At 45.2% G+C, this 14,119-nt stretch overlaps 1 protein-coding gene across 2 annotated transcripts in view; it reads left to right on the forward strand.

Moving 5' to 3' along the window:
- The window catches only part of HDLBP (high density lipoprotein binding protein), a 671,758-nt gene that overhangs the window by 325,648 nt on the left and 331,991 nt on the right, over nucleotides 1–14,119 (forward strand). For both annotated transcript variants that reach the window (XM_069213644.1, XM_069213643.1), the window contains exons 12-14: nucleotides 7,411–7,550; nucleotides 7,796–7,900; nucleotides 10,761–10,874. In XM_069213644.1, the coding sequence (XP_069069745.1) occupies nucleotides 7,411–7,550; nucleotides 7,796–7,900; nucleotides 10,761–10,874 (359 nt within the window). The remainder of the gene's footprint in view (nucleotides 1–7,410; nucleotides 7,551–7,795; nucleotides 7,901–10,760; nucleotides 10,875–14,119) is intronic.

Here is a 14,119-nt window from a genome sequence, read left to right on the forward strand (position 1 = left end):
TGTGTTTTCTCATTTATTGCCTGTAAATGCTTAACACTGCCCTCTGATAAGCCTACTGTTTGACCATAATACCACAAAATAGAACATTTGTATTATCTAATTTTGCCGCTATCAACCTCTAAGGGGAACCCATGGACTCTGTGCACTTTGAGATAGTATATACAGAGCCAACTTCCTACACCAGCATACATTAAAATGGCTGTTATTTTCACCCGCTATGTTCCAGTTTTGGCAAGGACAGAGTGGGGGCATATTGCTCATGAAATTATGTCCTCACATATAGTATGGTGCACCCTACCTTACAGCTGGAAGGCCTGCTAGAGGGGCGACTTACCCATAACATATGCAGTGTAGGGTGGACAGGGCACACAGAGTATGCCATGTTGAGTTTGTATATTAGGTTTGCACCAAGACACTCAACCTGCTATGGCAGTGCTGGGTGCAACATTCTCTCACACAGGGTCTATCTTCCTTAGGAAACCATTGTGCACCCAATGCCTTACTGTACCTTTGCACCGAGCTGCTCCAGTGCCGCCTGGTGTGACTTGTTGGTGTCAATGCCCAGTACTTACCTTAACTCCCTGAGATTGGCTTTGGAAGTTGTTAACCCTGTGTATGGTGATCATTGTTTTTCTTCCATAGGATACCATTGAGAGAACTTTGAAAATTCCACTGTCTTTTTTTTTTTTGTTGAAATTTCAAAGTATTTATGCTTGAAAGACTGCTTATCTGATTTTTTATTTCTTGGATTTGAGACCTATATGAAATTTTTCTAAATTGGTCTAATAATTTGAGTCTCATTTATTGCCTCGGAGTACAACAAATGCTTAGGACTACCCTCTGATAAGCCAAACTGATTGCCCACTAACACTAATCGAGCATTAGTCCCATCTACTTTTGCCTCTGCAATACCAATTGGGGATCTACTTGACTGTCTGCAGAGTGTACTTCATTTTAGTGCACTGTATAGAGAGCCAACTTCCTACATGGTGCCGAAAAAGGACAAGGGCCTGTGACCTGTCCTAGACCTATGGTCCCTCAAGAAGATTAAAATGCTCACTCTGGCTCAGGTTCAATCTGCCCTGGACTGAGGAAACTGGATTGTAGCACTGGACTTGTAGGATGCTTACTTTCACATTCACATCCTGCCTGTCCACAGGCTTTACTTGGGGTTCGTGGTTCGCCGTGAGTGCTTTCAGTTCACCATGCTTCCATTTGGCCTTACCTGCGCCGATTGGGTGTTCACCAAGGTGATTGCAGTGGTTGCAGCTCATCTGCGCAGATCTGGGGTTCCAGTCTTCCCCCCAATGTCGACAACTGGCTTTTGAAAGTGGGCTTGCCCGATGCTGTCGTCTTTCCCATGCAGACTACGGCGGTCCTCCTGCATTCGCTGGGGTTCACTATAAACGTGCCACACCTGACTCCCTCTCAGATGCTCCCTTTAATTGGAGCTGTTCTACAGATAGTACATTTTTGTGATTATCCTCCTGAGCAGCGAGTCTTGGATATTCAGGCTATGATACAGATGTTTTAGCCTCTATCCTGTATTTCAGTGAGAATGACAAACTGCTGAGCCTCGTTGCCTCCTGCATTCTGCTGGTGAGAGGTGGCAAGTGGCATATGCAGAATCTGCAGTGGTATCTAAAGTTTCAGTGGGCTCAGCATCAGGGGAATCTCTGACATGGTTCAGATCTTGGAGGGAACTGCACAAGATCTTCAGTGGTGTCTAACAAACCGTGATTGGGTCAGAGCTAGATCCTGCTCCCTTCCCCAACTGGATCTGACAGTAGTGACAGATGCATTACTCCTGGGAAGGGACAGCCATCTGGGAGAGGCAGAGATGAGAGGCATCCTTTCTCTGGCGGAGTCTGGACTCCACATCAATCTGTTGGAGCCCTGGGTGATCAGATTAACGTTGAAAGCATTTCTTCTCTTTCAAAGGAAAAGGCAGTACATGTGTTCACTGACAACACTACCACCTTGTGGTACTGCAGTAGGCAAGGCAGAGTGGGGTTGTGGATCCTTTTTCAAGAAGCTGTGCACTTCAGGACATGGCTGGTACAGCAGGGCATATCTGATGGTTCAACATCTGGTGTGCTCTCAATGTCCGAGCAGACATACTCAGCCGACAATAATTAGTCGATCACAAATGGCATCTCCATCCGTAGATGGCAAAAGGTCTCTTTCAGCAGTGGGGAGTGCCTTGGTTAGATCTGTTGGCCACTGCATGGAATGTTTAATGTCAGCAGTTTTGCGCATTGCAGCTTCCAAGGCGGCAACTTACTTGGCAACACTTTTTGTCTTGAGTGTAGCTCAGGCCTCCTTTATGACCATACCACATCTGCTCAGTTGTCATGAAGATCAAGACCGAACGGCCCCAGGTAATCATCGTGACTCCATACTGGGCAGTCTGGTATCCTGAGTTGTTGAGCATGGCCATCAGTGCTCTGATCAAACCCCCCCCCTTTGGGAGGTTTTTCCGTTTCAGCAGCAGAGCAGGGTTCTCTGCCCAAACCTGTCCAGTTTCTGCCTTCTTGCATGGAGATCGAGTGGCAGCAGTTGACAGCTTTTGACCTTCCGCCCGAAGTCTGTAAGGTAATCTTGGCAGCCAGGTGTCCCTCCACCAAAACAGTGCATGCCTGCAGTTGGAAAGGTGCACAGAGAAGTTAAAACCCCTTTCTGCCCCCTCTTTCTGAGGTTCTCTTGTTTATACTTTCTTTGGCCCAGCAGGGCTGTGCACTGGGCACTCTCAAAGGTTACTTGTCTGCAATCTCTGCTTTTCTTTTTTAGGTTGCCTTATCAACCTTTGTTTAAATCCCCTATTTTAAGTAGGTTCCTTAAAGGCCTTACTCATGTTTCCACTATCCCCATTCATTATGCCCCAATGAGACTTGAATTTGGTTCTGACATTCCTGATATGTGCTCCTTTCGAGCCTCTCTACAGTTGTCCTCTCAGGCTTCTGACTTTGAAAACATCCTTCAATGTTCCATTACATCTGCCCGCAGATCTAAGCGGCCCTACCTTACCATCGATCCTGACAAAGTGGTGCTTTGCACACTGGCCTCCTTTTTCTCTAGAAGTGGTTATGCTCTTTCATGTAAGCCAATCCATCATCTATCCTACTTTTTATGCCACCGCCACATCCTTCTAAGGAAGAGGAGAGGCTCCACTGTGTTCTACCTTGATAGTACCAAAGAGTTCCAGGTGGATGAGCAGCTCTGTTAGTTATGTAGGTGCAAACAAAGGCCGGTGTAAGAAAGTGCCCCACTTTGACATGGTTACCCCGACTTTTTGCCTGGTATCTGATGTGATTTCGACTGAGTGCATTAGGTTCCTGCAAACCAGGTCCCCAGTGCCATATTTATTCCCCTAAAATTTCACAGTAGTTTAACCAATTGGCAAAACCTTTAGCACCCTCCTATAAGTCCCTAGTAAATGTTACCCATGGTACCTCGGACATGGGGGTTCAAAAGAGGGTTTCCTAAGGTCTGCAGCATGAATTGTGCCACCCTAAAGGACCCCTCACCAAGCACATGGCATGCTGCCTGTCTTTGTGCTGACAAAAGTGAGAAAGACATGGCACACAACCTGTGTCGTGTGTCCTAACACTGCATGTAACGTGTGTAAGCCATCCCTCTCGCAGGCCTTACAGCCCTATGGCAGAGTGCATCAGTTTACACTTGAGGTCATATCTGCACAAGCAGATATGCCCCTACTAGGTCACTACGATTTCCCCAGCTCCATGATGGCTTCACTGAAGATAGGGACGTTTGGTATCAAACATCTCGTATTGGTGAACCCACACTGCCAGTGTTGGATTTACCAATACATGCACCCAGAGGGCACCTTAGAGGTGCCTGTAGGAAAGTCACACTTTTTTTGCATGGTTACCCACACTTTTTGACTGTTTATCAGTGTTTTTAGACTATTTTCACTGGGATCCTGTTAACCAGGACCCCAGTGATTGTACTCACTCCTATAAAGTTGGTTGTCTAGGACTTTTGTGCACTCCACAATTAGCATACCCCCCCCCCCCCCCTTATAATGCCCTAGTATATGGTACTTAGGAACCCAGGTCATTGGGGCCCCAGGTGTTTATGAGCTGCAGCATGTATTGCCACCCATGGCAGCCCATGATGAATGTGCCTGCACGCTTGCCATTGCAGCATGCATGAAAAGGTGCATGCACCCTTTCACCACAGGTCACTGCACCAGGTCACTAAGTCACCCCATATGGCAGGTCCTCCTAGCCCAGAGGGCAGGGTGCAGGTCCCTCGAGGTCTTTTTAAGTGCCCCCAGTCTCCATAGGATTCCTTTGGGTGTCAGATGCCAACTTTGACATCTGTGTTGGGAAGTGCCATCTTTCTAGCATAGTTACCCCCCCTTTTTGGCTGATGTTGGTGTGCTCAAACTCTAGTTCACTGCGATCCTGCTAATCCGGACCCCAGTAACTGTGCTCTCGCCTCAAAATTTGGTTGCTAATAACTTTGTTTATACGCAAAATTGGCATACTGGTGCCCCTATGCAAGTCCCTAGTATATGGTACCTAGGTACCCAGGGCATTGGTACACCAGGGTCCCCCATAGGCTGCAGCATGTATTGTGCCACCCATGGGAGCCCATGCAAACTGTCTGCAGGTCTGCCATTGAATCCTGTGCGAAATGGCATATGCATCCTTTCACCACCTAACCCAGTCACCAAACCTAGACACTAATTTACTGTAGGAGTGTGGCCTCTTTTTAGCTTGATATGGGAAAGTAGCCTCTTTCTACCATGGTTACCCCCACTTTATGGCCTGTTAGTGTGTGTGACTTTGTTCACTGAGATCCTGCAACCAGGTCCCCAGTGATTATGCATTCTCCTTTTGAAGTTAGTTGCTGGAACCTTTTTCACCCCACATTTGGCATACTGGTACCCCCATGTAAGTCCATAGTATATGGTACATAGGTACGCAGGGAATTAAGGCACCAGAGAATCCCTATGGGCTGCAGCATGTAGTATGCCACCCATAGGGAACCCATGCAAAGTGTTCTGCAGGCCTGCCATTGTAGCCTGCGTGAAAGGGTGCTTGCATCAAGTCACTGACACCCCTATGGCAGGCCCTCCTAGCCCAAAGGGAAGGGTGCAAGAACATGTGTGAGGGTACCCCTGCCCTTGCAGAGGTGGTTCCACGAACTCAGTTCAATTTTCCTGGACTTTGTGAGTGAGGGGACGCCATTTTACGCATGTACTGGACATGGGTCACTACCTATGTCCAGCTACATAATGGTAACTCCAAACCTGGGCATGTTTGGTATCAAACATGTTGGAAAGATTTAGTGTTAACGCAACTGAGGAAACCTTTCTAACCTCTTTGCAATGCATCCTTGAAATGGTGACTTTACAAACAGCTGTTCTGGTAGCACTGACTTCTCTGCGTGTAGAGTAAGTGAACTACAAGCACTGACAATACAAGAACCATACATGTAAATACACAAAGACAGAATAGACATGAGGACAGACCCGTATTTTTTTGCTAAAGGTATTTTTTCTAAAGGTATTTTTTCTCCACATAAAGCAATTTAGATGCCACGCTTCCTTCAAAATGAAAAATTCCAGCAGAGAGAGCGCTGCACACTTTAGACGTCAGAAGAACAGTAATGTATTATATGGAAAAACTGGACTAATCTGCGAAGGAAAACCAATTCGGTTTCTTTTGCTGACCGCAGCAGAGGAAAACAATTTACAAAGAGTACTATTGATAGGTGGCTTTCACAGGCCATTCAGATGTTAAGCTGCAGGAGTAAATCTCCAGACAAAACCATGCCACTCAACTTGAAAAATGGAGCAACAATAGCTTTGCAAGCAAATATACCACTACAGGACCTTTGCAGAGCTGCTTCTTAGTTGTCAGTGCACGTTTTTCCAAAACACTATTGCATCGATAGTCAAATGAACAAAGAAGCTCAAGTGGGACAAAGGGTACTCACATTTATTTTCAAGCTTTAACTTCAGCCCAACCACTGCAAGTTTAAAAAACTTCCACAAAATCAGTGCACAGCATATGAATCCAGAAAAGATTCATGCTGCAAAACGAAAAGGTTTATTGCCTGTGGGAGTTGTTTTGCAGATTTTAGAATGTTTAGGATTCACATGCAACCTGTCCACCTCTCCAGGCCGTGAGCAAAAAAAAAAGGGATTAAGGCAGTGGTCGGTGGGGGGGGGGGGGGGGGGGGGGAGAAAGTGTCAGGAAGGGCTGGATTAGGCACCAAATGGTGGGACTGTTGACCCCACGAACCTCCAAAAATAACAGGGGAAGGACTACTACTATATAAAGAATTTGGGTACAAACAGTAGAGGGGGGAATAATGCACAGCATGTGAATTCTGAACATTCTTCAAGCCTCAAAACTACTCCTACAGGTAAGAAACCATTTTGTTACTGTCCTTTTGCGTGTAACTACCTTGGTAAGCAGAGAAAAGGCCTCACAGAGTAAATATTTTTTTTAAGAAACATTTTCATTTATTAATTTCTAGGACAAATCAGCTGAATACACACCATTTTTGAAATCCATTATTTGGGTTCCTTCACCAAGACCAATATCTAAATTTGTCGTACAGCTCAGTGTAACCCATTTGGTTATTTGGCTGTTCCTCTGTTTTCATCAACAATTACTTTTTCTACTGCTATAACAGTGTTTTCTGTTCCATTCTGTGCTTAGTTGTGCTTAGTTGTTCCATAGATGCTGTGATGGAGAAAATAAAGACCGTTAACTCGAAGTTTGGTTCTCCATCATCACTATCTTCTTTGAATTCCAAAACAAACTACCTCCTTTCTTGGGTGAAATGTTTTGCAATGGACGCTAAGATCTTCCAAAGCAAACATGTAAGGCAGAACTATCCAAATAAGTTGTCCCAGTCTCTGCGCCTCCATTTTGAGGCTGAAAAGCTGTTCAGCTGCTAATAGCAGTACAGTTTTTCTCCCTAGTACGTTGTATTGCATCCCTGCCTACTTAGTGACTACTTGCTAGAATTAGTCTAAGATAAGTTTCTCTGTTTTGATAATGTTATTGATTTATGTTTAATTTCATGAAAAAAAGAAATGCTTCTTTAGGTAGCCAGGTATTCTGGAGTCCTGCACTTAACCATACATATTTACTGTGTTCCAATGATGCAGTGATGTTGAACTTAGATAATTGGAAAATTCTTTTCCTCCCAAAAAGCTCCACTTGGTAATTAGTTTTTTTTTTTTTTTTAACAGTATACAAATAGAAGATACCATGCTTACTGTTAATGTTTTAAGACTCTTGTTCCTTAATTTGTGACATTGTAATCTCAACATTCTTCAGAAGTAGGCTTAATGTGATGTATTACTAGGTCTGTGGCACTGTTGGGCTATGTTTTTACCACAATTAAAAATATTCTTTTCAGTTAACAGAATCAAGGACCAGTACAAGGTATCTGTCAGAATCCCTCCGGACACTGAAAAAAGCAACCTGGTCCGTATTGAGGGGGACCCCCAAGGGGTTCAGCATGCTAAGGCAGAGCTGCTGGAACTTGCTTCACGCATGGTAAGTGAAATAGAGCTTGATTATGTTAATCCATGAATTTTAAACCATTTTGTCTCTTACAATGAGAGGCTGGAATTGCAAAAAGGACATTGTTTCAGTGTTTAATGCTTGATAAATAGGATTGTAGAATATGTAAAGGTTTGCATCTTTGAAGTACCTTGCAATTCAACATGGATGGCAGTACTACTTTACTTGATCCCATGCATTTGAGCCTTGAATAACTGTTCCAACACTTTGATTTCCAGGAGAATGAACGTACCAAAGATTTGATAATCGAGCAGAAATACCATCGAACTATCATTGGACAGAAAGGCGAGCGAGTCCGGGAAATTCGCGACAAATTCCCAGAGGTAACGTTTTTCTTGATTAGTTACTGGCTCATCAGCCTTTAGTGACCTACTTAGTTAATGTACAGAACTATTTCAAGACAGATCAAAGTTTGTTTATAAGATAATTACTTGTTACCACATTAAAATATATAACAAGACCATAAAATGTGTAGAACAAGATCATAAAATGTGCAGTGAACTTAATAACCAGAATTGTATAGGCTATTGGCATGCACTGAGAGGGCCTGGTTTTGGTTTAACTAAACTAGTCCTATTTTCTTCACAGCTTTGGAGGTCATAGTGGAGCTGTTCTGTATTGATCCTGGTATAGGAAATAGAAGGGCAACAAACTCTGTTCTCCCAAATCAACCACAAAACATGATGAAAATAATTTTTTGGGGGTGCAGTTTCATATAAGCTAAGAGCATAAATCATCTAAGGAAACAAACACAATGACCCAAGTAAATAAACCACTGTTAGACAATGCTCTGTATTAGCCTTCATATCCCTTTTACCCAGATTCCGATGAGGATGATACTGCAGCATTATCAGGTAGAAATGGTAACAAATGTACATATTGAACTGAGATGTGGAACAGGTAGCTCAGTATCAAGACAGGGCCACCAAATTGGTCATCCATGTAGTCATTCAGACAGCTGCATTTAAGCATTGAGATTCTTCTGGCAATAGAGAAGGAAGAGGATCCCTAATTCAAGAAATGTTACGAAATGTATTACAATTCAGTATTTAGCCCTAAGTGAAGAGGTTCTAAAATAAGTTAACAAAAATGTTAAATCCTCATAAAAACATGGTTGTAACATCATGGTTCGGAATGGAAGTACAAGGCTGTCCCACAAAAGCTACCATATGTAAGGTGCTGCTCTTACAAGGTGCACACTGCAAGAAATGGCTTACTTACAGTGGGTGGGAGCTTTTCTGCCGCCGTTCTAAGAAAGCAACTTGAGAAATATCTGTCAAGGAACCAGGGATATGGGAAGGTAGAGCATTTACAAGAGTCAGCCACCAACTGAGCTAGCATGAGGGCTGCCTGCTGGTCACTCCTGCACCAGTAGTTCGTTCCTCTAGGCGCCAGGCATTGGAGTTGCCTGGGAGTCCTCTCTGCAGTGTTGGTTTCTCCAAACTCGAGCCGGGGGTGTTGGGTGCAGTGTGTGAAGACTCGCGTTTCTGGCGGGAAGTTATCTCTATAAAGTTGCTTCTTGGTTGCAATTTTGTTGCTGTTTCTGGACAAAGCCGCTGTCCTCAGGAGGTTCTTGGTCCTTTAGGTGTAGGTCATTCCTCTGAGTCCTCAGAGGTCGCTGATCCTGCTGGATGCGTTGCTGTGCAGGTTTTCTGTCTGGAGACAGGCCGCTATGGCTGGGGCCAAGTCAGTTGTCATCTCTGTCGTCTCTGCGGGGCTTTCAGGTCAGCAGTCCTTATTGTAGGTTGCAGGAATCTGATTTCCTTAGTTCAGGGTCGCCCCTAAATACTAAATTTAGGGGTGTGTTTGTCTGGGGGACAGTAGCCAATGGCTACTGTCCTTGAGGGTGGCTACTCCCTTCTTGTGCCTCCTCCCTGAGGGGAGGTGGCACATCCCTAATCCTATTGGGGGAATCCTACAAAACTAAGCTGGAGGATTTCTAAAGGCAGGGGTTACCTCTGCTCACAGCACCTTAGGGGCTGTCCTGACTGGTAGGTGACTGCTTGTTTTTCTCATTATCTCCTCTGGACTTGCAACCAAAAGTGGGGGCTGTGTGGAGAGGGCCGGGCATCTCCACTAGCTGGGATGACCTGGGGCGCTGTAACAAAAGGGGTGAGCCTTTGAGGCTCACCACCAGGTGTTACAGTTCTGCAGGGGGAGGTGAGCATCACCTCCACCCAGTGCAGGCTTTGTTCCTGGCCACAGAGTGACACAGGCACTCACCCATATGGCCAGCCAGAAACCTGTCTGGTTGTGGCAGGCTGGCAGAAACTGGTCAGTCCAACACTAGTAGTTTGACTGGTGTACAGGGGGCATCTCTAAGATGACCTCTGTGTGCATTTTTCAATAAATCCCACACTGACATCAGTGTCTATTTATTGTGCTGAGAAATGTAATACCAAACTTCCCAGTATTCAGTGTAGTCATTATGGAACTGTGGAGTTCGTGTTTGACTAACTCCCAGACCATATACTCTTTATGGCTACCCTTCACTTAAAATGACTAAGGTTTGGTGTAGGAAGTTGGCTCTGTATATACTATTTCAAAGTAAGAAATAGTGTGCACAGAGTCCAAGGGTTCCCCTCAGAGGTAAGATAGTGGCAAAAAGAGATCATTCTAATGATCTATTGTGTGGTCGAGGAGTAGGCTTTTCAGAGGGTGGTGTTAAGCATTTGTTGTACACACACAGGCAGTAAATGAGGAACACACATTCAAAGACTGACTCCAAGCTAATAGTTTTTTATACAGAAAAATATATTTTCTTATTTGTAAATCTTGAACCTGTGGTTCTTAAAATAAACTAATACTTAAAATGAAAGGTATTTCACTCAGGTATTCTAGGAACTTTGAATAATCACAATAGCATGTACAGTTTGGACAAAAATGGCAATAAGTTATTTTAAAAGTGGACACAGTGCAAAAATCAACAGTTCCTGGGGGAGGTAAGTAAATGATAAGTTCACAGGTAAGTAAAACACAGGGTTCAAAGTTGGGTCCAAGATAGCCCACCGTTGGGGGTTCAGAGCAACCCCAAAGTTACCACACCAGCAGCTCAGGGCGTTCTATGTGCACTTGAAGCCTAAAGGAAGACTGAGGAAACCTAATACGCAGTATGCCAAAAATATCTCTTTAATTTATCTATCTTTAAGCTAGGGTCTCATCCACCTTTCTTGACTTTCACAGGTTATCATCAACTTTCCAGATCCAAACCACAAAAGTGACATTGTGCAGTTACGTGGACCTAAGAACGAAGTAGAGAAATGTGCCAAGTACATGCAGAAGATGATGGTGGATCTGGTAGGTGCCTACTTACACTAGTGGTGGTTGTCGGAGATCAGCAATGTGAAAGCTGAGTGCTTTGGTACTGTCTGTGGACCCTAAATGGTAATGTTAATTTAAATTTTCCGTTGCACAGTACGTTTATTACACATCAGTCTATAACACATAATAATAAACAATTTTGCAGCTTAAATCTTTTCTGGATTCACATTGTGCATAATTCCACATATATTTGTATAGTTGACCAGAGAGAGAGATTCTTTGTAAAGAGTCCAAGTATCCCTTATAAGTGGTCAAGGGCTTGCTCTAGCAATCTCAAGGTGCTTTGTTTGGGGTAGTGTGGTTGAGCAGCCTTAGGATTCTCCAGTATTGGGGTATTTTTCATAGATTCAAATGCTTGAATCCTACCCCGTCAGAGTGGGAATTCCAGCAGTATATTAAATTTAAACATTGAAATCAATTTTTAAAAAAATACATTCACTTTAACAGTTTATCAGCTCCATTATAAAAGACCCAAAGTCCAGCCAATCAGGCGAGACCACGCTTTAGATCCCTCAGCACAGAGGCCCCAGTCTCTCAGATTTTCTACTGCATTTCTTGTGTAGGAGAGTCTCCCTGAGCTCTGCTCTGTTTACTTTTCCTCACAGGAGTTGTTTTCCTAATATTCTGCAATGATAACTCTGCTTTCTATAACATGTCTACAGCAAAGAAAAGTTTGTTTCGACCCTAGGGCACCTGTGGTAAGCTAAAGCTTCACTGTGAGGACCCTCACAAGGACTGCATTTACTGTCTTCACCCAGAACACAGGGTGAAATACTGTAAAATGTGTGGAATTTTTCTTAGGAAGACCTTGAGGGACAGAGAAGCCAGGCTCCTGATGTGGCTTCAAAAATATGAAAACCAAAGAAATCCTCTCTGATGACCGCAACACCTGTGTGACATAAAGGAAAATATCTGTTGACAAACTTTCTCCAAAAAGTAAGGCAGCCGCAAAGGTACACTCTGAAGGAAAAAGCTGAAGAACTTCCTTCTACTTCAATGAAACCTGGTGAAAATGTTTGTTCTGAACCTCCCACTCCAGCTGCCACTTCAATGGAACATAAAAAGCCATCTAGGTCTTTGCACTGTTGACGATAAGAAGTTGTCTCGTCTGTGAGACCGTCTGAGGCTGTCGACGAACAAGTCTACATGCTTCGCATCATCCATTACCACAGTGACAGCAGCTTTCACAACTCCATCATCGCCCATGATAGTAACTTAGTCACCGTTGTCATAGACAATAACATTAGTGAGCTTGAAGTATGGCTCTTTATCTAGACAGGCAATAAAAATATCAAAAGTTTTCATCGTCGACTGGTGTAGGTAAATGCCTCCCTTGGCATGGTTTCCCCTTTACTTTTTGCCTTTTGTTGCTGCTAGTTATAATTGAAAGTGTGCTGGAATCCTGCTAACCAGGCCCCAGCACCAGTGTTCTTTCTCTAAACTGTACCTTTGTTCCGACAATTGGCACAGCCCTGGCACTCAGGTAAGTCCCTTGTAACTGGTACCGCTGGTACGAAGGGCTCCAGGGTGCAGTATACCACAGGTGAGGGCATAGTTACATGAGCACTATGCTCCTACAGTATTTAAGCCAAACCTTAGTGTAAGGAAATGCCTCCTTGGCATGGTTACCCCCTGACTTTTTGCCTTTGCTGATGCTAAGTTTTGATTTGAAAGTGTGCTGAAGCCTGCTAACCAGGCCCCAGCACCAGTGTTCTTTCCCTAACCTGTACCTTTGTTTCCACAATTTGCACACCCTGGCATCCAGGTAAGTCCCTTGTAACTGGTACCCCTGGTACGAAGGGCCCTGATGCCAGGGAAGGTCTCTAAGGGCTGCAGCATATCTTATGCCACCTTGGGGACCCCTCACTCAGCACAGACACACTGCTTGCCAGCTTGTGTGTGCTGGTGGGGATAAAACGACTAAGTCGACATGGCACTCCCCTCAGGGTGCCATGCCAACCTCACACTGCCTATGCAGTATAGATAAGTCCCCCCTCTAGCAGGCCTTACAACCCTAAGGCAGGGTGCACTATACCATAGGTGAGGGCATAAGTGCATGAGCACTATGCCTCTACAGTGTCTAAGCAAAACCTTAGACATTGTAAGTGGAGGGTAGCCATAAGAGTATATGGTCTGAGAGTCTGTCATGCACGAACTCCAGAGCACCATAATGGCTACACTGAAAACTGTGCAGTTTGGTATTAAACTTCTCAGCACAATAAATGCACACTGATGCCAGTGTACATTTTTTTGTAACATACACCCCAGAGGGCACCTTAGACATGCCCCCTGAAACCTTAACCAACTACCCGTGTAGGCTGACTGGTTTTAGCAGCCTGCCACACACCAGACATGTTGCTGGCCACATGGGGAGAGTGCCTTTGTCACTCTGTGGCTAGTAACAAAGCCTGTACTGGATGGAGGTGCTTCACACCTCCCCCTGCAGGAACTGTAACACCTGGCGGTGAGCCTCAAAGGCTCACCCCCTTTGTTACAGCACCCCAGGGCACTCCAGCTAGTGGAGTTGCCCGCCCCTTCCTCCACGGCCCCACTTTTGGCACCAAGGCCGGAGGAGATAATGAGAAAAACAAGGAGTCACTGGCCAGGGGGAATCCCGAGGTTCCCCCTGACCGCGACTGCCTGCTTCAAAGACCCGACGCCTGGGAAAGACACTGCACCTGCAGCCCCCAGGACCTAAAGGATCCGACCTCCAGTGCAGGAGCGACCCCAGGTGGTCCTCTCCCTTGCCAGGTGGTGGCTACCCTGAGGAGCCCCCCCTTTGCCTGCCTGCATCGCTGAAGAGACCCCTTGGTCTCCCATTGATTTCTATTGAAAACCCGGCGGTTGTTTGCACACTGCACCCAGCCGCCCCGTGCCACTGAGGGTGTACTTTGTGCTGACTTGTGTCCCCCCCGGTGCCCTACAAAACCCCCTGGTCTGCCCTTCGAAGACGCGGGTATTCACCTGCTGGCAGACTGGAACCGGGGCACCCCCTTCTCCATTGAAGCCTATGTGTTTTGGGAACCACTTTGATCTCTGCACCTGACCGGCCCTGAGCTGGTGGTGTGGTAACTTTGGGGTTGCTCTGAACCCCCAACGGTGGGCTACCTTGGACCCAAACTTGAACCCCGTAGGTGGTTTACTTACCTGCAAAAACTAACCAACACTTACCTCCCCTAGGAACTGTTGAAAATTGCACTGTGTAGTTTTAAAATAGCTAT

Source organism: Pleurodeles waltl, chromosome 11 (assembly GCF_031143425.1).
Source record: "Pleurodeles waltl isolate 20211129_DDA chromosome 11, aPleWal1.hap1.20221129, whole genome shotgun sequence".
Lineage (NCBI taxonomy): Eukaryota > Metazoa > Chordata > Amphibia > Caudata > Salamandridae > Pleurodeles > Pleurodeles waltl.